This window comes from Ictidomys tridecemlineatus, chromosome 8 (assembly GCF_052094955.1).
Source record: "Ictidomys tridecemlineatus isolate mIctTri1 chromosome 8, mIctTri1.hap1, whole genome shotgun sequence".
NCBI lineage: Eukaryota > Metazoa > Chordata > Mammalia > Rodentia > Sciuridae > Ictidomys > Ictidomys tridecemlineatus.
In genome coordinates, this window is record NC_135484.1 from 116614503 (window position 1) to 116639004 (window position 24502).

General features: G+C 53.4%; 1 protein-coding gene across 1 annotated transcript; it reads left to right on the forward strand.

Annotated features, from left to right (window-relative positions):
• Window positions 1-1558: 1558 nt before the first annotated feature.
• Window positions 1559-18949, forward strand: Lemd2 (LEM domain nuclear envelope protein 2). The gene is made up of 9 exons (XM_005318801.5): window positions 1559-2334; window positions 3840-3880; window positions 6762-6837; window positions 10495-10571; window positions 11406-11485; window positions 12969-13114; window positions 14140-14241; window positions 14319-14421; window positions 17461-18949. Exons 1-9 carry the CDS (start codon window positions 1608-1610, stop codon window positions 17609-17611), a joined length of 1503 nt encoding a protein of 500 aa, XP_005318858.1. The 5' UTR covers window positions 1559-1607; the 3' UTR covers window positions 17612-18949.
• The last annotated feature ends 5553 nt before the right edge of the window (window positions 18950-24502 follow it).

Sequence of the window (24502 nt, forward strand, 5' to 3'; positions counted from 1 at the left end):
GCTTCAGAAAGAAATAAAATACTATTATGTGGTATATGTGTTAGGCAATCACTATATCAAATCCATGGCATTCCGTGCAAACACAGGCAGAGAAAAGGAAAACAACACTTGGTGAGAGAAATCGCACCACATGGGAGCAGCTAAGTCGGGGAGATGGGGAGGCTAACAACGGAAGCCTGACCATGCAGAGGCTGTAATTTTCCCAGCAATGTGGCCAGTGTTGAATACCCCTGAGGTACAGCAAGTGGCAGGAATGCAAAACCCTCACAGAGGAGCATGGCCCAGGGTCCCAGGGAGGGGATGGATTGATGTAGGACTGCTGGGTAAAGCTACAAGGAGATACCAGGGAGGGGGGCTGGGGAAGGCAAGAACTAATGGGAGGGCTGGAAACACTAAGCGTGCAATAAATGCTGGGAAAGGGAGCTGATGAAGGATGTGGAAGGAATATGAAGTGAGCAAGGGAGGGTGGGTAAGACAATGAACTACAGCTCTACTTCCATTGCCATCACTTCCCATGTTTCCCTTAGGGGCTTCCTGCTAAGAGCCTTCTTGTAACCAAATCGCCTGCCCTGTGGGAGGGTCTACACAGCACTGGCAGGGAAGATTTGGGTTAAATATAAACAAGTAAGAGAGTGTGCCAGGCACTGTCCTAAGCACCTTACACAAATTATTTCTTCTAATCCTTAAATAGCAACCCTATAAGGCTTATTGGCAAACAGGCTAGAAATGTTAATTGGATATGATCACACATCTAACAGTTGTAGAGTTGGGATTTAAAATCAAAGTCTCAGATCAAGAGCCCACATCTTAAGCCACAAGGACAGCATCAAGATTGGGAGTCTCTGGGGTCTCCCCTTACCTATCTCCCCTTATGAGAATCCTACCATGCAGCCACTCGGCCTCCTCTGAGCAGCCTCACCTTGCCAACTCCCAATCAGGGCATTTGGCTTTTCTGTTTTTCTGATGGGTGGGGTGTCCTATTCCAGGCTGGAGAGCAAGGAGGCCAGAATCTGTCCTAGGGCAGTGCTGCATGCACTTGGCGCTTAACTTTGGCCAAGTGCAAGGCCAGGAAAAGAAGCCAGCCCACAGCAGACTGAAATAGGGACAAACTCTCAGGGCATGCTACTGCCCAAACAAAACAGGATCAGACATTGGTCCTCAAGCACAGAAGGTGGCATATGATTTTGCCTCCTGACTGCTGGCAGTGGCTTGTCTCGAACTATTAAGCAATTCATCCATTAAATCAACCAGACTGAATACCTTCCACGTGCCAGGGACTGCTCTGGGGATGAAGGACTCTGAGTAAACAACGCTAGATCTAACAAACAAGAGGAAAGGAGAGGGGCGGAGCAACAGGAGAAAACAAAAAATTAAAATTCATGGGACCTCCCCAATATGGCGGCTCCAAAGCCGAGTTAGACCTCCTCATCATGGCCGACCTCCTCATCATGGCCGACCTCCTCATCATGGCCGACCTCCCCAATATGGCATCCGAGGCCGACCTTCCCATCATGGCGCAGGGCCCCGCCCGCTCCGCCGCGGCTGCTGGCGGGAGCAGTTCCGGGTGCGTTGCGCGCCGGGGGCGGGTGGGGGGCGGTGTCCTGGCCATGGCCGGCCTGTCGGACCTGGAGCTGCGGCGGGAGCTGCAGGCCCTGGGCTTCCAGCCAGGACCCATCACCGACACCACTCGGGACGTCTACCGCAACAAGCTGCGCCGTCTGCGGGGCGAGGCCCGGCTACGCGACGAGGAGCGGCTGAGGGAGGAGGCCCGGCAGCGGGGTCAGGACCGGCTGCGGGAGGAGGCCCGGCTACGCGAGGAGGCGCCGCTACGCGCCCGGCCAGCCGTGGCCTCTCTGCGGTCCGAGCCCTGGGTCTCCCCTCCGGCCTCGGGCCCGGCCTACACAACTGCCGGGGCCTATGGCGATCTCGGAGCCTCCGCATCTTCCTGGGCCGGGAGCCGCGGCCTGGCCTACCCCGCCCGCCCTGCGCCGCTCCGGCGACGCGCCTCGGTCCGGGGCAGCTCCGAGGAGGACGAGGATGCTCGGATGCCCGACAGGGCCGCACTGGGCCCGGCCCGCCGCTGGTGGGCCTCGTCCCCGTCCCTGGCGCGGCCGCCCTCTGCCCTCCTCAGTCCCGACCCGCGCCCAGGCCTGAGGGTCTCGCGAGCGGGCTCTGCGGGCGCCGCGCGGGCCCGGCCCGAAGTGGGGCGGCGGCTGGAGCGCTGTCTGTCTCGGCTCCTGCTCTGGGCCAGCCTGGGGCTGCTGCTCGTCTTCCTGGGCATCCTCTGGGTGAAGATGGGCAAGCCCCCGGCGCCGCAGGAGGCGGAGGACAACAGTACGTCCCGGGCCGGCACAGGGGAGGGCCGGGGGGCGCGAGTCCGCAGGGGCCACCGCCGGTCCAGCGCCAGGCCGCACAGCCCCGCGCCCTGTCGTGCCTGTCTTCCCAAACCCTCACTTCACTTCTCCCCGGCACTGCAGTGTCTTCTGCCTTCGCTTTCTTTTCTTACCTAGCCCTCCCTTCTAAAGCCTCCCTTTCTGCCACGTGCTGGCGTGGGGTTGAGTTCTCCAAACCTCTGGTTTTCCCTCTGGAGAGAAAGCCACATCCCCGCTAACACATCGACCCCGTCCCTTTTTTGGTTCTTCCTTTTGGGTCTCTTGCTCACTCACACTTTAGTCCCATTTGAAAGTCACCCCCCCACCCCCCAAGGCCACCCCCTGATTTGACTGGCCCACAAAGAGGATCTGGTTGGGGTCCCAGCTTTGCAGTGCCAAAGAGACACTGGGACCTTCATTTGTCAAAAAGTTTATGCTAGCCCTGCCTGCGGAACAGTTGTTGAAGAAGCTTTTGAAGGGCTTAAACTGATCCCAACTGAGGTGTTTGAATAAGGAGTTGAGAGGATCTGTGATTCAAGGAGGGTTCCAGACATCCTCTGTCCACACTTAAGTTACATAATTAGACACACCAATGAGAGGTCTGCAGGATATGGTATGTCTCCTGAAAAGCTGAGGGTTTATATGCTTTCCAAATGGGAAATTTGACTGTCCCTTTACTCTGGGCTCTAGTAGAAAAAAAAAAACAAACCATAATTTCAGTATAAATTTAGGTAAAAATGACACTATAGTTCACCAACTTTTAATATTCTTTGCAAAGCATGAATGTGATTAATACTATTCCCAGCTTCGAGTCAAGGCCACACCTTTTCAGTTGAAATACAGGAAAAAGCTGTCTTAGGTATTATGGCAAACGGATGTTTGGTTGTGTGCAAGTCTGTGAGCCTCGGGATCACAGACTTAGGCAGACATTCAAGTGATTCTTCCACTGTGAGAGTAGTTGACCAATCTGGGAGTAGTTTATCAACCTGCTAAAGAAATTAAGCAGAACTGAATGCCATGGTAGCTGTGTCATACAGTGTCATGTGCCCACTCACTACCAAAGTGCTTTAACACAACAGCTTTGGGAGCAGATACTGGAATTACCTGGAGTTCCCCACCCAGATGGTATTCATCCCTATTTAACATATTGTTGTTTACTGTTAATAAAACTGTCACACATGTTGTCTGTTTGGAGCCTAACTCCCTGGGTTAAGCAAGGAAGTCCTATTTGATCCCATTTTACAGATAAGTTGTTGAGTTGCTTGAGAACCTGTGACCACTGGGATGAGGACCCAATTATCTAAACTACTAATCCATGGTTGGGAAACGTGTACTTTTTATTGTCTCTCCATTTTAAGTGCCACATTTCCATGGCAACTTTCTAATCCCCTTATCTGTAATGTTTTACTTCTCCCAACTTTTGAGAGTGACTTTTAATCTCCTGTGTGTTTCTTTTTTTGGTCTCAGTGAAATTATTGCCAGTGGACTGTGAGAGGAAAACAGACGAGGTGAGTTTGAGTTTCTTATATTTCTCCTCTGTCAGGTGGAAACTTCCCCAGCAAAGATCATATTAAGGTCATTTTTAGGGAAAGCTTCCTGTAATGTACCAGAATCATGTCACACTCTGTGATGTTTGTGGCAGTGAAAGAAGACTTGAAATGCAGAGAACTGAGTCCCAAGGTCCAGTTCTGGGCTCATTACAGAGGCCTCCCATCAGTCATAGCACCAGGGACTTTGGTCTGCTGCCTGAGTTGATCCAAGGAGATGCAGTGGGTTGTTGAAGGGCCTCGAGCTTTCTGGCATCTGGCAGAAGTGCTGGTAGTTTCCAAGCATCAGGAGCTGTGTTCTCAATTCCATGTTCTCTGGTGTGCACTTGTGGCTCCGAAAACACTGTTCTGATTGGACGCATCAGAGGGGCTTGTTTGAAACACTGTGAGTGGAATTAGCCCTCTTAGTCTGTTTAGATTTGTTGTATGAAGCCCTGATAATTCCTACAAATAATATTTGGGGGAGGCGAGCAGCCCCACCCATTTATGATTCATGCAGAAGCAGCACCGGAACGGAACCTGGATGCTGGTGCTGATGTTAGTCTGGGGAAGATATGAGGCAGTAAATTTTCAGGTTATAAATCCTACCAGGAGGTGTCTTGTGCTGCTGGAGGGCATGACTTAGTAGTCTAATTACTAAGTGTACCATGCCAAGCCTCCGCAGCCTGGGGGCTGAGGAAGAAATGACGCATGGTCATCGGGACACCCTTGCATTGACTTCCGCACTTAATGAAGGGCATCCTGCTGCAGATAACCAGATTTATTTTCCCTTGGCTTCCGATGTGTCATATTTGGGGTGTTTTATAACATTCATTTGTTGTATTCATCCACCAAATACCATTGTTTCCCAGATGTTTTGCAAAAACAGATTCATAATAAGCTTACTCTGCCCCCATCGTAAATACTGCAGGTAATGATCAGAAGTGTTGCAGAAACAGAGGTGGCCAGAGGAGAAACTAGAATTTTGAAGACTGAAAGCAGAAATAGGAAAAAAATAACTTTTCTGTATGGTGATGTTAGTTTTGTCTGTCTTTTATTTAGAAAAGGGTCTCCTGGTTTCTAATTCTCAGTCTTTCACATCTCTAAGTGTGTCAGACCCCAAGTGAATGGCACATGTGCTCCCTGGCCTTCTGTGAGTATCATGCTCACGTCCCAACAGAGTGAGCCCTAGTACATCCTCCAGGTCCCCACTAAAGATGTGCTCAGTAACCAAACAGCTTTTCTCACCTGACGAGTGGCAGTTCAGATGCTGAATATTCCGTATTCCCAAACCTGCATCAGAGCACAGAATAGCCCGTCCTGGGCCTTATCCACACAGGCTTGTTGGGCCAACTTCATGGGCTTATGAAATGGCCTTCATAGAGGGTAGACTCAGGAGCTGGCAGATGGGGACATAATTCTTGGCTCCTGGGATTCTTGCTAAAGTCTCCTTTGGGTGGCTCCAGTCTCATCCAGGACCCAGACAGGCATTTGAGTATCTGATAAGTGTTCTTTTCCATCTCCACCATTGAGGACTGTGACACTTTGTGTTTTTCTTTCTGCATTTATGCTTGGGAATGTGGAGACAGGCTGGGAGTGGGTGTGTTGTCTTAATCAGGCCATCTCGTCGTCGTCTGGTACCTTCCTGTTTCCTTTGAGTGGTGTCAGCCTATGTTGAGTGATTTGTATGTGAGCTCACAAGAGTTCCGCTACAGTCCTTATGCAGAGGTCCCACCTAACCCTGTAGGAGGCAAGCCCATAGTTGGTGACCTTCTGCCCTGTGTCCTCTGAGCCCTACGAGATCTGGCAGTGATTCCTTTTCTCTCCGAGGAGTCTGGGCTGCTGGGTTCATCATCCCTCTTACTGGCCTTTATTCCAAGGAGCACTGCAGATGGCAGTCCTTTCGCTATTGTGTCTGCTTCTGCTACACAGCACCCTTCTCAGGAGCTTCACCTGATATTTATCACCTCTATTCCTAGGCACAGCACTTTGCAGAATTTCTGTGGGAAGCCATTCTCGCATGTGATTGGGCACCTCCCTGATTGGGTGTAAGGTGCTCTGGCTAAACTGTGTGGGAACTAATCCCCACCCTCTCCAGATGCGAGAGCCTGTCCGTGTGGGGGTGTGACTGACCATTGACCCTGAGACCAATCACTGACCCTGACCTTGGAATGCGGTCCCCCTCGACCGCATTCCAAGGTTTTCCCCTGAATTTTCCCCTGAATTTCTTGTTGTTCCCCAATAAAAGGCCACCCTCTGGCGTGCTCTCTCTCTCTCTCCTGCTAGTCCTGAGTAAGCCTTGCTGCCCCACCGGGTGGTTCGAGGCAGGAGCCAGAGGGAGGGCTGTCTCAGACCTGGTCAAAGAAAAAGGTAATTGAGTCTTGTGTGTTTATTTTGATCTCACTAGTTAACTTCTATGCTACGAACCTCTTGTATGAAGCCAGCGTGCTGGTCGCGCGGCTGAAATTTCTACCTTTTTTTTTTTCTTTTTTGAGACAGTATTTCATTATGTTGCCCAGACTGGTCTCAAATTCCTGGACTCAGGGGTTCTCCTATTCCCACCTCCTGGGTAGTTGGGACTACAGGCGTGCCCTATAGCACCCAGCTATTTCTGTTTTAAGAATTCCAGGGCTGAGGGTAGCATAACAGGGCCAAAGAGCAGAGAGCTCAGTGGTAGAGCTTTGCCAACCATGTCCACGGCCCTGGGTTCCATCCCCAGTACTGCAAAAAGAAATCAATTAGTTAAAATAATACCATGTTCCTTGCCGTCAAGACATACCTGATAGTGCAGCCATGGAGAGGTAGACACTGATGCGCACACCCATCACCGTCGCCCGCTGACCAGTGTCCTGTGCCTTTTCAGTTCTGCCAAGCCAAGCAGAAGGCCGCCTTGCTGGAGCTGCTGCATGAGCTGTACAACTTCCTGGCCATCCAAGCCGGTGAGTCGGCCACACACGCCCGCCGTCCTCCTGAGGGGGGTGGGGGGGCACCACTCTGGTTAGTCAGGCCACCAAGCCATGGTTATCCCCAGAAAATACCTTTAGTGGGTAAGCTTCAGCTTCCCACCTCCCCCTGGTGATGCCGTGGCGGTGCATCTTTAGTTCCCCAGGGTCCCCAAGCACAAATCTTTCAGCAAGATCCTCCCCCTTTTCTGGGATGCCTGATGCTCTGGGGGTTCGTGTTGGCACTGGAAGGGGCCAGGCCCAGATCTTCTCAGAGTCTCTGAGGACCTGGCTCTGCACGTCATTCCCCTGCTCAGAGCCTCCCTGGCCCTCACTGCCCGATGGGTGGCCTGTAACCCATCGCTGTCCCCAGTGGGGCCCAACTGACATTTCTCCTTCCCCTGAGAAGCAGCTGCTTCCTGGCTCTACCTGTCATTTGCTGCCTCTTTGGCCTGCCCCTCCCCCACATGCACATAACCAGTCCCAGCTGGGCTTCAGGATCTGGCTCACAGGCTTTCTTCCCCCCCCCCCCCCCAGGGGCTGACCTGAGCCAGACAGTTGCCTGGGCCAGGGGAAAGGCCTCTTTCCTGTGTAGGCAGCAGGTGGTCTTCATGGCTGCCCATGGTGTCACATCTGGTCCTGATCATGCCTCCTAGCTGTAGGATCTTGGGCAAGTCCCTGATCCTCTAATGGCCTCAGTCTTCCTGTCTAACTGGATAATGTTGGATCTATCTTCTCTACAAAATGAGAGTCCAGCACTGTCCTTCAGCAGCCCCACTCATCCATAAGGGTCCCCTACCATTTCATTTGGTGAACTCGTGCTTTGAGACCAGAGAGGTCATCTACATTATTGTGTCCTCCCCCAACACCTAGCTTCTAGGAAGTTCTCAAAATCACCTGTGGGCAGCACAGGGGAGGGTGTGGGGCTCAAGCCTTGGTTAGATGTACTTGAACTGGACAGAGCAGTTCAGTGTTCTTGATGATTTATTTTGTTTGTTTATTTTTTGTTATTGTTTTGAGAAAAATGAAAAAAGACACTTTATTGGTTTACTAGAGAATACACAGTGGAGTCCTGACCCAGAAGCTGTGATTCTAACTGCCAGAGGGAAGAGTGGGCTTTTAAGGTGGGGATACAAAGGCCACACTGCATCTGGGCACTTCCAGAGTCAGGGATCTTTTGTAGTCTTGGACAGCCGTTTCTCAGATCCGCAGGTGCCAGCCCCAGTGTCTGGATTCCTTCACACCCGAGTCTGTGAGTCTAGGACAGACGGCCCAGCTCACAATGGGATGAAAGCTACCTTGTTCTTGGTTTCAGTGGTTCAGTCCATGGTCAGCTGGCTCTGTAGCCTTGTGCCCGAGGTGAGGCAGCACACCATGGCCAAAGGGCATGGCAGGGGATAGCTGCTCCGCTCTAACAGCCAGGAGGCAGGGAGAACAGCTCAGTCCTGAGGAACGTTCAAGAGCACTCTTACCTGAGAGGTCAGAGGACATCTGAGGCCTGTGGGATCAGCTCTTGTGTGAGAATTCACTGGGCAGTCAAAGTCAGATGGACTTGTATTGGACCCTCTGTCCTCAGGGTCAGTCTTGCGGTATCAGCTCTCCTGACCCTGGGAGACTAGAGATGATTGGGAGCACCTGAGAGCTCTCAAGGGAAGAGAGGAGTGGGGGCCACATATGACAGTCATCGATGAAGTCAAGGGCCCAGGACCTGAATGTAAATTCTGGCCTAAGTGCATGTTGCAGAGCTTTGCATCTTCTTCATGGTCCAAGGACTGGAGCAGCAGCATCACCTGGGACTATGTTGAAAATGCAGAATGAATTCCATGACCCATCCTGACCCAGTATTTTTAGAACAGTCTTGGGTTTTGTGTGTATCCTGAAGCTGAGAAGCTCTACCCTATTTTGGGTGCTAGTAGATATTATGCCACCATCCCTTTCTCCATGTTTGGTCCTGGCCTGTGTGATCAAGCCCTGGCACCTGCTGCCCCCTAGCCAGCCTGGCAAGGGCAGCTGGGAGGACATAGGTCTCACATAGATAGGCTACAGGGAAATGTGTGCTCTCCACAAGGCCACACCCTGCCCTCCCACTGGGGATCCGAGATAGCCTGGGTACTGATCTGCCTGTGCAGGATAGGAGATGACTCAGCCCAGAGTCCTGCTCGTGGTCTAGTAGAAGAGACCACCTACCTCCCTGGCCACTGGGTGATGGACAAGAACTGAGAGGGCGTGAGTCCAGGAGGCATAGTGCCTTTTAGCTGGAACAGTCAGGAAAGTGTCACAGGGGAGGGAGCCTCTGAGCCCAATCCTGAAGCCCAGGTAAGACTGGTTATGTGCATGTGGGGGAGGGGAAGGCCAAAAAGGCAGCAGATGACCGGCAGAGCCAGGAAGCAGCTGCTTCTCAGAGGAAAGAGAATGGGAGGGAATGATGTTTAGAAATGTCAGCTGGGCCCCACAGGGGACAGCAATGGTGCCAGGCCACCCATCAGGCAGTAAGGGCCAGGGAGGCTCTGAGCAGGGGAGTGATATGCAGAGTCGGGTGCCAAGAAGGCAAATGCGGCGACAACAGCTTGAGTGGCGCAGTGTCATTTAAGCAGAAGCACTTTAAAGCTTTATTGATAAAACGTGGGTTGGAAAGGGGACAGGAGAAAACCAATCAGGAGGCAGGTCAGGCCAACCTAGCCAGGGCAAGGATAGTCCAGGCAGGGCAGGAGGACAGAAGAAGCCACCTTGGTCTTGGGAGACACAGTCACGATCCACTATAAAGTGGGAGGATTTGGTTGGGGGTGGGTGGACAGGCTTGAGTTCATGCTCAAGAATGAACTGAATATCAGCCTTTGGGTCCTCCCTGCATGCAGACATGCAGAGACTGGCCGCTGAGGCCTCTGGCTGTGCCCAGGGAGGGCAGCCAGGCTGTGTGAGTGTTAAGCGTCTTGTGATGCCTGTACTGTCCCCACTCTCAGGGAGTCTAGTTGACCCATAGGACACAGCACACAGCAGTAAACCACAGCCACCTGAAGGAGGGCCAAGGGCTGTGGCAGGCCACCAGGTCTGAAGCAGGTTGGCCAAACGAGAGGCCCCATAGGCTACCTGGAGGACTGGGCAGGACTATGGGGGAAGCTCCTGGCTTCCCAGGTGTTGGGAGGCCCCACTGCCTAGTACAGACCCTGCCCTCTTTCTCCATGGGACCCTTTTGGATATCTCTCCCTAGGACCCTGAAAACAATGGACTTGTGTTGATCCAGGTTGCCAGCCTGTGTCATGATCAGAACCCCTGTGGTGCCCACAGCCTCCTGCCTTTTTTTCCAGGCTGTGTTTATTTATAGTGCCATTCCTGTACCTTCCCGGCTATGTGTCGGATCCTTTTAGGGATCAATTGCAAATAGGCCTCGGTATTGGGCAGCTTTTTAGTCATTTAATGCAAATCGCTGCACTGCTTTGCAGGTCAGGTTTTAATGATCTGGAATCGATCCAAGCTAAGTGGCTTTTGATCTTGCTGCAGAGTGAAGATGCCCCACAGAAGCCAGGGAACCGTCGGCCACATGCTCCTGATTAGAGCTGATGGCTTGATTTTTGCTGTATTTTTAGTCCAATTTCAGAGTAATTTTTTTTCACCTTTTCTCTGTATTTGAATCTGTCTTTTTTCCCCTCCTCTTAGGTAATTTTGAGTGTGGAAATCCAGAGAAGCTAAAAAGCAAATGCATTCCTGTTCTGGAAGCCCAGGAATATATAGCAGTGAGTAGGCTGCGCTCTTGCATTCCCAGGAGGGCTGGTGCTTTCCCATTGATCCTTCAAGCCCTACGGGCTTTTTACCCTTTTTGTTTTTTGTTTGCTTTGTGGCTTTTGGGCTTTCTTTCTTTTTTTCTTCTTTTTTTTTAACCTAGTGGAGCGTTAGTCCACCTTGAGTTAAGGTAGTGGTGGGGACCACTCCACTGCCTTTCCCTAGCTAGGTGGCCACTGCAGGCTTCCCCTAAGGGGCCTGTTGCTTCTCCTTTCATTAACTTTGCTCCACTCCTCAGCAGCTTTCTGGGCAAAATTTAACCTGTCCATTCTCTCCCTTTGTGATTCCGTTCAGACTGCTCAGGGTCCATTTGATTTTCTGTGTGGCCGCTGGCTGGTGAAATTTTGAAACTTTGGAGCTGGCGGGGACCTCAGAGGTCATCTAGTTCAATTTTCAATTCACAGACAAGGAAACTGAGGCCCAGAGAGGGTCAGGGACTTATCTGAGGCCACAGAGCTGCGTCTCTGTGTGGCTCCCACACCAGCGCAACCACACGGAGCCACCGGCTCTCTGGCTGAACGCGGCAGCCTTTGAGATAATGCTGTTCCTTTGGCGGCCTCAGGCCTGTGCTGTTTTCCTGGATGTGCTTCCGCATCACCTCCCCTGGTCAGAGTCTCTTCATGGCTCTCATCACCGCAGATTTCCTTGCTGCCAGTTTGCTGGGCATCTAGTGGAACAGGGCCTTGGGGAGTGTGGAGCCTGAGCGGAGCGGCTTCCTTAATCCAGCAGCAAAGTTCCGGCTGCTCCGCCCAGAGGCAGAACTAATCCCCCCTCCCCCACCCCACCAGAATGTGACCAGCAGCTCCTCTGCCAAGTTTGAAGCAGCGCTGACCTGGATACTGAGCAGCAACAAGGATGTGGGCATCTGGTGAGTGTGGGGCCGGGCGCGGGGTGGGGTTAACAAGGTGGAGACGGCTGCTACCATTGTTCTTACCTGACAGCTAACTCCCTTGCTCCCACAGAGGTCTTGGGTCTGAAGTAAGAGGCAGGATGTCCCAGCTGAGTCTGGCCCTGCCCAGGGATGAGGCTTTGGGGCTGCAGAGCAGGGGGCAGTTTCAGGAGGAGACACACCTCCCAGGCCTCTTGCTGCCCTGCCTCTCCTTGGTGCGAGTTTTCATTTTAGATGAAATGATTCTGTGTGTTGGTTTTACTCAGATGGAAATTGCTTGGGAAATACTGCATTTTATTCTGCCAGTCTGTTTCCGCCTCTTTGTTATCTCTGGCCACTGTTAGTGGAGATAGTGAGCCTTTCAGGAGGCTGAAAGGGCGGATGTGTCTGCTCAGCCAGGGGGAGGGGCACCAGCCAACAGCCTTGCCCCTTGGAGCCCCCTGCCAGGGGAGCCGGTCACAAAGTCCCTTGCTCAGCTCTGTGTTTGTGAGGATCTCTGTTCAGGCTCCAGCTCCCCATATTAAAACACACTCTAGGGTTCTGTTGGCTTCCTCTCTAATCCGCCCAAATTACTAATTCCATCAGCAGTGCATCCAGCAGAAGCCCCTTGGGTAGTGCAGCCTAGAGCTGGATAACTGGAAGCATGGCCCGATTAAAATTCACTGGCTTAGAGAAAGTGCTGCCCTGAGTGGCTGAGCGATTTTCCTGTGTTGGAAAAGGCAAAGGAGAATCCGGGTTCTCTCCCCCACAGTGCTCACTGAAGCCCCAACTCTGGAATGACAGCACCTGCCTTTGCACACTTGGGCAGGTGGTTGAGCTACTCAGATGACCAGTGTTGAAAATGGGTCACTTCCGATGGCAGCATTCCAGAGCTAGATGTCGTGCCCTCTCACTGGCTGGAAGAAGGGTCAGGTGTTCATATCCCACAAGTCTTGACACCTCCTTGCGTGGGACCTGGGCAGGAGCTTAGTAACAGGGGACTGGTCTTGAAGAGCCTAGTGGCTCCCATCTCAGAGCCTCACCAATGCCCCATGATCTTTACCCTTAAACAGCTTATGTGTCTGCTCGTCACGGAGAAGCGCAACCTCCTGGATCCTGTCTTTGAGTTCTTGCCATGCAATTGCAGAGCCAGTGATTCAGTAAACATTTCCATCTCTCTGTGCTGGGAGGTGGGAATCCAATTTACAGTTTAATCTTCCACACGCTGAGAAAGGCTGTCAAAGACCCAACAGAGGGGGACGTCACTTTAGCGGTAGGGGTTCAAGCTTGCTGCCGTCTTTAAAGGTTTATTCTAAGTAGCCAATGTGGGAAATTTCTGGAAAGAGCACAACCAGGATACCAGGATACCGAGCCTGTTCTATAAGCAAACAGAAGCCTGTGGTCCCTCTGTCCTTCCCCTGTTGGCCTCCCGCTGTTGAAGTAGGACTTTGGAATGTGTCTAGAGCCCTGTGTCCTCTTCCAGGTTAAAAGGGGAAGATCCGTCTGAGCTGGTGACAACTGTGGACAAGGTGGTCTGCCTGGAGTCTGCCCGCCCCCGCATGGGCGTTGGCTGCCGCCTGAGTCGTGCCCTGCTCACTGCGGTCACCCATGTGCTCATCTTCTTTTGGTGTAAGTCCTCTACCACCCTCCTTGCGCTCCCCCCCCCCCCCCCCCGCCATCATGCCACTTGCAGGCAGTGCCTTGGGAGCACAGCGTGGTGCCCTCGTAGGCGTGAGTGATGAGGTGTAGGAATCCCATCCCGAGACTCGTTTCTGTCTGGTGAACTTGAGGTCTGTCTAATAAAACAGAGGAGATGAACAAGTCGGCCTCTGCCCTGGTCTGTCTTTACCTTTGGAGATTGGTGGCTAGAGCATTAGGATAACTAGAAATGTCCTTGATGCAGGCGGGGGACTGTCAGCTTCCCTGAGAGGAAGCTGGGGCGGGCGTCCAGGTGGTGCCACTTCTAGCACCTGCCAGGATCCCATCGTACAGACCACCTCCAAGCGGGAGGGACAGTGGGGGCTTGGCCTGATTCTACTCCTGAAAAATGTAAGCTCCTGGGGAGCTGCAGATACCCGATGAGAGCAGCAAGGACGTGCAGAGCGCTGCGCTGACAGGAAAGCAGGTCTCATCTCTTGGCATCAGGACCGCCTTTGAGCAGGGACCTCAGGGTGTCTCTGGAAGCAAAAGGCCAGGGCACAGAGACCACGGCTCTCCAGAGATAGCCAGAGCTGCGAACCACAGGCCTCCATGCATACCAGCCCTCCTGCGCCGTCAGGCCAAAAATCATTATCAGCAGCAGCAGCCCAGAACACAAAGGGCCGCCATGTATATATGTATGAATCGCCGTGTTCAGGTCCACGAGGGAGGAGATGAAAGCCCGGAATGAGGTGGGGAGGGGCCGAGAGCTGAATAGCTGGGGACGCCTCTGGTGACAGTAGCAGGAAGAGGATGATCACTTCCTAGCCATCCTCCCCATGTGTGTCTGCGTGCTTGCTTCCTGTGTGCTTGTCCTCTCCCTGATGCATAAGGTGCTTGGAACAGGATTGGCAGGTTGCTCTGCAGCACAGTATCTTGCCCACAGGGACACCGGCTAAGTGTCAGAACAGCCAAAGGACATGCCAGGGATTAACGGGGGCTTTGTTCCCTCACAGGCTTGGCTTTTCTGTGGGGGCTCCTGATTCTCCTGAAGTACCGGTGGAGGAAGTTAGAAGAGGAGGAACAGGCTATGTATGAGATGGTGAAGAAGATCATAGGTACGTGGCCCCTGTGGAAGGGCTGCCCCTGCTTGCCCATGGACCGTGCGCCCTGAACTCTGCATTTTCTCCTACAGACGTAGTCCAGGACCATTACGTGGACTGGGAGCAAGATATGGAGCGCTACCCGTACGTGGGCATCCTGCACGTGCGTGACACCCTCATCCCTCCACAGAGTCGGTGAGTCCTCTCTGGGGTTGCTGAGCCCCATGGAAAGGAAGCCCAGAGCCTGGCACCAACTGAGGGCACCTCCACTCAGTGTCCTGAGCAAATGGGGTGCCGTCCGCACCTCCTCCTGCTCCTGAGTGTGCTCTGCTCTTTAGGATGGAACGAGCTAGGCCAGACCTACAGAGCCTGGGCCTGCCCCTCTGTGGAGGTGCACTGAGTGCTGAGGCTACTGCAGAGCTGCGGGCCCCAGGGTCCCCACCTCTAGAGGCTTCTGCTCACAGGGTGTGATGGTGAGGGTTCTGTAGGTGGAAGTCCAGGGCGTCCAGGGTTCAAGGCAGAGCAGCCAGCTCTTCCTCCACTGCTCTGTGATTCTCATAGTCCCATCTCCACATAGATGCAGTTGGAGGGCTTGTCCCTTGTGGTCACAAGTGGTGACTACCAGCAGCTAGAGCAAAGTCTATCTTGTCACAGCTGGCAGTGGAGAAGTGGGCTTCTTGTCACTCTTATAAGTAAGAGAAAGCTTTCCCAATGGCCTCCTGGGACACACTCCTTGTGACTCTTTGACCAAAATTGGTTCCTTGACTTATCTTTGAGTCAGTCACTGGTGAGGAGGGAGAGGTAGTCTTCACACTTTATGACCATGACCCCACAATCAGAAATCAGCTACAATACCATGGTCCAGTTCCCACACACACGTGTGCACACACACATGCACATATATGTAATCGAAAGCAGTTTTACAACAATCCATAGGGTTAGTTCCCAGGAAACAGGGCTGCTAGAAAGGGCCAGCAGGGCCGTGGTCACACATTACCGCAGGGCATCTTCCACAGGGCCGTGGCTGCTGGGGTGATGCTCCCTGCTCCTGATAGTCCTGGTGTCGGGTGGCATCAGGGGCAGAATCTGAAGAGACAGCCACCAGGGCTCACCACAGTATCACCTCAAATGGTGGCTCCTGCACAGCTGACTGACCCCATCTCTATCACACACTTACCTGCTGGATGTCACTAAGAGGCCACTGCCCCGAACCCTGCACAGGCCTCACCTGGCCTCACCACAGGGAGGGCCCTATTTGACAGCTGAAGCACAGGCACTTGCTCAGTCCCACAGCCAGTGGTGCTTCTGTCGCTGCCACCACCAGACTCTCTGATCACCCCTCTCTGTGCAACCCCTGAGGAACTGGAGAATTAGAACATTTAAGGGTCTGTTTTAAACACGAAGGTGCTTGACAGCCTTCCTGCCCATCCAGCCCCTGGCAGAGGTGGCAGTCAGGAAGCTGAGGGAGAGCAGATGTCTGAGTGTGCACATGTGTGCTGTTGGTCCTCAGGCAGTCACACGGCTCTTAAACTCCCAGAAGGGCCACTCGGTGCACTCAAGCTCCTGCCTCATTCCTGGTCCTGCCAGGAGTCATCTTGTGACCCTGGGCAACTCACGCAACCTCTCTGAGCCATGTTTTCCTCATGATAAAACAGGATTCCATGACCTTTCAGAGAATTTTGGGGAAGAAAGTCCGTCCTTCATGCATCATTTATTCTACGAATGTTTGTTGAGCACCAACTAAGTGCCAGTTACCAAGGGGAGAGAGTGATGAGGGAAAAACAAGAATCCCTGCCCTGCTGGAGCTCTTGTTCTAGAGAAGGAGACAGATGACAAGAAGCATAAGGAAACTGTGTGGTGTGGGTAGTGAAAAGCCTAAAGAGGAAGGGGCCAGGGACATCAAAGAGGTGGCCTTAAAGCTTAGCCAAGGGTAGCCATTAGCACTTGAGCTGAACTAATACCCAACGTGCACATTCCCTTCAACAAGAACATGAGGTGGCTTGGCAGCTGGCCTGCAGCTACAGCCACCTGGGCCTGAGCTCCTGTATTTTAGCACAGACGTGGAGAGCTGCTGCCCTGCAGAGTGTAAGCCCATCCTGCTCCCCAGGAGGCCACTCCCCCTGTGGCTCTCAACCCATCTCCTGAGGCACCCAGTACTTCCAGACCTCCCCATAGATAGATGAGGGCCTGCTTCAAGAGCCAGAGGGAGATCTGAAGAGCTTGTTTAGTGAGAAAGCAGGGTCGCTGACTGGAGCAGCCGGCTCAGGCCAGGCTTGTTCATTACCCGTTAATGGTGAGCCTGGAACGGGGACTGGGTGAGGAGCTGGTGGGCTCAATGTGGACTGCCACCTCCTCAGGCCCAGTAGGCAATGGGAGCTCAGACTCAGAGCCCAGTCCCCAGGGAGTATGTGGCCTTGGCCAGACCAACCAAATGGAAGCTGCCGATCAGGGTTGTGGTGACGCCTGGCCCCCAGGGAAGAAAGCTGCTGCACCCCAAGGCCACCCTGCCCTCACATTTGTCTTTCCTGGATGACCCTACTGCCCCACACATGTGACCCTTCCCTGGTTCTCTTACACACCGAGTCCTGAGGAGATGGTCTCCAGTCTGAGGCCTGTGTGACACTGGAGCTCATCAGAGGGTAGATGTGAAAGCAGCCTCCTCAACAGCCCTGTCGAGTCTCCACTGGGGAAGAGGAGATGGGAAAGGGGCTGGGGAGCGGGGGAGGCCCCAGGGACCCAGCAGGAGCTCTACCCCTGGAAGGAACCCTCCCTGGTGGCTGTGATCCCTCTCTTCTGGGCCTCCCTGGTCCAGGTGTGTATTCATCCCTATCCCCCAATCGCTGTGGAATCTGGACTCAGCGACCCCTCTACTTGGCATGCAGATGGAGCTGGCACAGTAGTACAGCCTGCCTGGCCAGGGCCACTGCAGTCACGGCCCAGCTAGAAGCAGCGAGCCCACCACAGCCCCTCACGTTTGGACCTGGAGGCCCCAGATACAGTCCGCCCCTTTCAGCTCCCTCTAATTGGATGCTTTTGTAGCCGAGAAGATCGAAGAGTTATTTGAGTGTGGCCCAGGAAATTTCCGTCCTCTGTGGTTTGTCATATTAGTCAACGGCTCTTCCTCCCCAGACTGCACTGGAACTTGGAAACTTGTCCCCTTTTGTAGAAAGGGCTTGACAAGCCTGCTCCCTTGGGGTGAGACTGGCCTGCTGAGCCCTGCCCATCTCCTTATAGGAGGCGCATGAAGCGGGTATGGGACCGCGCCGTGGAGTTCCTGGCCTCCAATGAATCCCGGATCCAGACAGAGTCCCACCGCGTGGCTGGAGAAGACATGCTGGTGTGGAGATGGACTAAGCCCTCCTCCTTTTCTGACTCAGAGCGATAAGTCCAGGCAGGGAGTCTGTTCCCAGTCAGCCTGTCCCAGGACAGCCCACACCAGGGCGAGGGTCACCAGACCTGCTGGTGCTGAATTCACACTTGCCTTGACTATTCACCCTCCTGACTCCAGCCCCAAGGCCTCTCTGAAAGATTTCAGAATTGTTAGCTCCTCAGGAAAACATGGGCTTCCTTTAAGGGTGGAGGGGCAAAGCCAGGAGTGCAGCCCATCCTCTCTGCCTCCTTTTTGGCAGAAAGGGGGAGGAGGGTTTGTTTTCCATGAATAGAAAACAAAAGGGCAGCCGCTGTGAGACCTGTGGAAGCCTGAGGCTGGTGGGCTGGAGCGGCCTGGCCAGGAGATGCCCAGTGAGTCTGCCTGGCTTGGGAGGTGGGTCAGGGATGGTGGGATGGGGCAGCAGGGGCGTAGGGGAGTGACTTGGTCCATGTGCCTTGGGGGTGAGGGAGAAAGCCTGTCCTGTGACTGGGTGGGCTGCTTTTGTCCTAAAAGGGGAAGATGCTAGAAATTAGAACCAGTGACTATAGAGGAACTGTCCAGAAGCACTGGGCCCTGGTCTTCAGGGCCTCAGGGGGGGGAGGAGGGAGCTGCTGGCATGGCCTCCAGGAAGGAGCCGAGTCTGGTTAGAGGACAAGAACAGAGGGTCGGTCTGCCCTGCAGCCATCAGTTAGCTCTTCAGTGCTACTTCTCACAGAAGTTGTTGTTTCAGAGCAGACTTGCAGCCAGGGGTCGTGTCAGGCTGAGAATGCAGGACTCTGGGAGCCTCGCATCAGGGCTGAGAGCCTCCTGCGGGCCAAGATCACCTTGTCTTACTGTGACCACCGCCTCCCCACCGGGCGGGCTGTTTACCCATAGCCTGCAGTCTGTACCGGCGGCGGCCGCACACTGCCCCCTGCTGGCCGCCCCGGAGTGGCTACCGCGCTGCCGCCTGCTGGTCAGCCTGCGCCCGCCTGCAGGAGGACGGCTGCAGAAACACCCGGTGGGGGGCCTTATTAGTTAAGTGCGGAGCCTCTCCAGCGAGGCTCATCTCTTACGTCCTCATTGGTGCTGGGCAGGAGACTGGAGCAAGCAGAGGAGACAACTGCTGCCTGCAGAAGACACCGACTGCCCCTTTCTGGGCTTACTGGTGTTTGTTTCTTAATAAAGCTCCAGTCTGCCTGGTTTGAGCAATACTCTCATTTCCTCTGATGTCTAGGTGATCGGCAGGGCTGGCACCAGCACCCGGGTGACCAGGCTCTGTTCTCATAATCAGGCTTCAGCCAGAATAAGAACTGTCACAGGCTTCAGTATCAGGGTGAAACTTGGATAAATAAACTATTTATTAAAAATGGATATGTTTCTCCTCCATGGTGCTTTGCCTTTCCCCCAGAGGAATGCAGCACGGGATTGGTAAGCCTGGCTCCTGGAGAGGGCCGATGGGAGAGGCACCTGCTCCTCCAGGCCTCCGCTGTTTAGTGACAGGTCCTGAGCAGGTCGCAGCACTGGGAGCCTGTTTCCACATTTTTAAAGCTGGGTGACCGCCTCTCCGCAGGGAAGCTATAGGATTGGAACTCAGCAGGGCCCAAATGATCCCAGTGGGTGGCCAGGAGTAGGGGATCAATAAGGCCTTTTTCCTTTAGCTCCATCGCTGCCTCTCCTCAAGGCCCCCCAGGTTCCTCTGGGGCTCTCTGCACCAGCAGGGAAGGGAGGAAGGCAGAACAGAGAGGTTGGGTGGGCTCTCCAGCAGCTGATGACGTCCGTTAAGAAGCAGGCCTCTTACCTCTGGCCCCAGCCATTGGGGTGACTACCAAATGGCTAGTGTGCCGAGCATGTGTGGCCTGTGGCCATGGTGCTTTGGGGAGGCAGGGCTGGAAGCATTGGGGTTCCTCCAAGGCTTGGGGATTGGCATCAGGATGCAGACAGGGCCTTCTTGTTTGCAAGGGCCCAAGATCAGTATCCCAGGAAGGCAGCCTCCCAGCTGTGCCTCCTAAGGTCTGTAGCCAGTCGTGGCCACCTTCCTGTCCACATGTGTCCCAACCTGTTATGGTCCCCTTGGCATGCCATGTTTTTAATCTGAAGCTGATCAGGGAGCCAGTGCAGGGTTCTATTGCTGGGAAGCTGTTTGGAAAGCAGAAGCCAGATCAAAACAAAGGGAACACCAAAGGCCCCTCCGCCCAGCTCCTCCTCTACGGTAGGCAGTGGCATCTGAGCCCAGCCGCCGGGGCAGACTCAGCCTCATGCAGAGCTGCAGACATTTCTGAACCAACTTCGCAGGTTTCCTCAGCTTTGAGGGCCCAGCCTCGCTTTTAAGCAGCTCTCAAAGGATGACACAGGGTGGCAGGGTCTGCCTGAGGGGGTTCTGAGGGCATCCTGGGACGGGTGCTTTGCTGAGAAGTTTTAGTTGCTCTGCCAGAAGCCCTTCGGAGTGCTCACCAGGTCACAGATCTGTCTCTCCTCAGTGACAAACAGCCCTCTTGGGCCCTGGTGGGCACCATAAAGAAGTTTGGGGAGTGAGGAAGGGAGAAGCTGTACCCCACAAATCTCAGCTATGGACATCCACCCAGGCGCTCCAAGCCACCTTCCTGAGGCTCTACTAGGGAAGAAGGTAAACACAGCCATTTGTCACTGACTTATCATAAGAGCTGCGGTAGCAGCTGTTCCCCCTTAATTAATGCACCATCGACTTTGAGCCTCAAAAATCCCTTTGCTGAAGCACGGGTGTGGACTCAAATTCATTATCCTGTTGGCCTCCTCCAAAGGGAAGGGGCAGAGGAGCAGCTATAAGTTACCTAACTGTTCCAAAAGTCCTCCCTGGGGTGGCCAGACCAGCTTGTCTCCAGAGAAAGTTCTGGCAACAAGGACAGAATATGGACAGAGGGTCCCACGATGCACCAGAGACAAGGAAAGCAGAGGGCTCCATGGGCACTGTGCCACCTGGCAACTCCATGTGTCTCAGGGCTGATGCTACACCCTGTCTACCACGCGGCCTGCGCAATGGTTTCATTAATGAGGTTCTAGGCATAAAGTTAGCTAGAAGAGATGGAAATAAAACACACAGACTCATTACCTTATTTCTATTGCTAGGTCCAAGACGGCTCCCCTCTCTGGTTCGCTCCTCTAGCCACCCAGCAGGGCAGCAGGGATTACTCAGGGCTAGCAGGAGAGAGAGAGAGAACACGCCGGGAATCAGCCTTTTATTGGGGAACAAGAGATTCAGGGGAGAATTCCATCCAATGAAGGTTGAGGGGGGACTGCACTCCAAGGTCAGGGTCAGTGATTGGGTCCCCAGGGTCAGTGGTCAGGCACACCCCCACACGGATGGGCTCTCTCATCAGGAAAGGGTCAGGAAAGCTTCAACACAGCCAAAGTGCCTCAGGCCCTTAACGGGAGTCACCCAATCACCTGTTAGAATGGCTTCCCACAACCCGGGTGTGGCAAAGCATGGGCTTCAGCATCCCCAAGACCAGCTCTGTCCTTCAATAGCTGGGGTCCTTGGGCAACTCACTCTGTCCCTGTAGCAAGGAGAGCTGATCTCAGGTCTGCTGTACTGCTATGGGTCTGCCAGAACATCACAAAGCTTCATTCCACAGGAAGAGCCAGGATCTCTCAGAGGCTCTGGGAGGTTTGGTGGTCTGCCCGCAGCCCAGGGCTCCTCTGGTCTTTTCTCCTCTGCTGTTTCCCACACTGCCCAGCCACACCTCTCACTGCACTGACCCTCACCAGCCAGCTTCTGCCTCAGGACATTTGTGCTTGCTGTACATTTGCTCTGCATCCCCCAGACATCCACAGGGCTCATTCTCTCTGTCCTTGTCTCTATCCCCGTGCAAGGTTGTACTTGCTCCCCACCCTGCATGTTCTCTAGGGACCTACCCTTTCTTCTCCCCCTAAACCTGGCCCATTACACACTTTACTTATTCTTGCTGTCTCGCCGTCACCATTTCAATGGCAGTTCCGCTCCTCGAGGCATGAATATTTGTCTGGCCCATGCACTGCTGTCTGACCAGCTTTTAGAACAGTGCCTGGCACACAATAGGCATTCATTAAATATCGAATAAAAAAAATGAATGGAAACGTCCATCTCAGAAGGGAGAGCCAGGCCTCAAGTCTTAAAGGCCTGAATTCCTCCAGTTCTATTCAGATTAGTGCTGTTTGTTTTTCCTTTTCAAACTGAGCAACTTGAGGACATCCCCACTGTCTGACCTGCAATGAACCCCAGCATGCTCCACTGCCTTGCCGCAGGCACCTGTCCCTGAAGGATGCTCCCTGGGCGGGTTGTCTCCCTGCCCCAGGGAAGCAGCACCGCATTGGCTGCAGAGGGGACCAGGTTGGACTATCAGAGATGCCGGAGCAGGTGTGTGTGCTGCATTTCAAATGGGACAACAGTACAACAGTGGAGACTCACCCGTCCTGCAGCACCACATGACACAGGAAGTCATGGGCAGGGTCCAGGCCAGGCCTCTCCCCTCTGCCCAGCGCTCATTCAGACAAGGTCCAGAATGAGGCCTCCACAGCGTGACTTCACACCAGCCTGTGAATGACAGCTTGGAGCAGATTTTCCTTGATTTCTAAGAAAAGTAACTGGATCTTTCTCTCAGAGTTGCTCCAGTTCTGTCGCAGGCCCCTCCATGAAGTCAAGGGCAAGCATCTAAAAGTCCCAAGGGTGTGGCGAAACTCCAGTGTGGGCAGCTGCTTTGCAAATCATGGAAGTGCTGCCCACCAAGGGTCCAGGCCCAGGCTGTCCCGGGGTGTGCAGATCAGCAAGAAGAGGAATGGGAAAGAGCTACAGAACAGCTCTGAGGAGAAGGGGAGAGGACTCGTCGCTGGTGATGGCAGCCCAGCTTCTGAGCTGCTTCGTTCCGTAAGGAGACAGGGGAAAGTACAGTAATTTTCTTCAATGAAAACAGGCAACAGAATTCCCTTTGCCTCGTTCCCCTTGCAATTAAGCCCTTCTCTGCAAATGAAATGATTTGGTTTTCATGGGACTAATTTAAGCACACTGGAAGGACCGCTGAACTTTCTGATTGCAAACAGCAGCGTGCGTAGAACAGTCTGGCAGCCATGCGGGCTGATGAGCGGCCCAGCCACGGAGACCAGGGCTTGGCAGGGAGTGCTGCGCTGCTCCTCCACAACCCGCTCTGTGCGGCTCCAGCCCTCTCCTCTCCAGCCCCATCTCCCCTTCCCAAGCAAGGAGGCTGGACTAGATCCCAGCTGCAGTGGCAGGAGCCTCTGGCACCTTGGTGATGGCTTGGCAATGACACGCACCCTTTGCCACCCCTTTCACCAAAAGGTGGCATCTGTTTCTTCTGCCTTGAATCCAGGAGGGCCCTGTGACTGCTCTGACCAATGGAATGTGACCAGCAAGACACTGACCAGTTCCCAACGGGCCCTTCAGAGGCCTTGTCACTTCTGCTTTTGCCCTTTGGGGTTACCAAGCCACCACAGAAAGAGGTCTGGCCACCCTATGGGACAGGCCTTCTGGGGAGCCGCTAAGGCATCCCATCTGATATGTGGGCCAGGTTCCCTGGTATCAGGTTTGTTCTGAGTGGTCAGATAAGCATGCCCCCAAGCCCTGCTCCAAGCCCAAGAATCACAGATAAATAAATGGGAGTCATCTTAAGCCACTAAGATCATATTATTAGCTGGGTGTGGCGGTGAATGTCTGTAATCCCAATGGCTCAGGAGGCTGAGGCGGGAGGATCACAAGTTCAAAGCCAGCCTCAACAATGTAGTGAGGCCTTAAGCAACTTAACAAGACCCTGACTCAAAATAAAATATAAAAACAGACTGTGGATGTAGTTCAGTGGTTAAGTGGCCCTGGGTTCAATTCCTGGTACCAAAATAAATAAATAAAAGATTGTATTATTATTACTATGATTAATAATATCAAATAGTTTTCATATTTTATATGAAATAGTCCAAGATTCCCAAGAAGACACACAAAGATAGTACAGAATTCACAGGTAACCTTCACCCTGCTTATCTCAAGGATGACATCCCACAGGACCAAAGCATGTTGTCACACCCAGGAAGTTGGCCTGGATACTATACTGTCAACCCAGGAATGGGACCTACTTCAGTTTCACCATCTTTTTCTGCACTTGTGTGTAGGTCTGGGTATTATGATGGGATGAGGGTCCTAAGAAATATCATCTCAGGAATCCACTAGGGCTTGGGTGGTCTGTCACCCCCGACAGATGAACAATCCCTGCAGAGGTGTGTTCCCCCAGGAGTGTGTGTTACCCGGCATTCTTCAATTGAATGAGACAGAAACACAGCTCTGAAAAACTTGTGCAGGGGGTGACTTTGTCAGCTCGCATAATCCCACCCTCTGAGAAGCAGGGAGGCCTAGAGTGGCCTGATCCAGGGACAGGGGATGCCCGAAGACCTGGGTGTGGGCCATGTCTTCAGGGGGCTCGTCAGTGGCTGCCACAGCTCTGAGGACCCATCTGCGAGGAGGGAGAGCAGGGAAGGTCTCAGTCCCATGTGAGTCTGGGCCTCCTCTAGGCCCATCCTGGGGCATGGAGCACTACAGGGGTCAGGACTGGGCTCCAGGCATCCCTGAGTCAGGACACATAATATATGTGCTTGCTCAGAATCCCAAACTTGGAAGCCCCCTCAAAGTCCCTCTCAAATGAAGGAGTGGAGCACTATGACAGCAGAAGAGGGGAAAGATAAGAATTCAGAGCAAAGGAGAGACTGCAGTGTGCTCTTCCAGGGGGGAGTGGAGAACTTTCCATGTGAGTCTCAAAGAATGAGCACATAAAGGTATGGCGGGAACTCAGAGTGGCCCTGAGGGACAGGAACAGCTAATATGCAGAATAGCCACTGAGACTGTTTGCCAAAATTCTGGCATAAGATTAAACTCCCTCACTCTCTTTGAAATTTGGCACAGCAGTGTGATGCTTT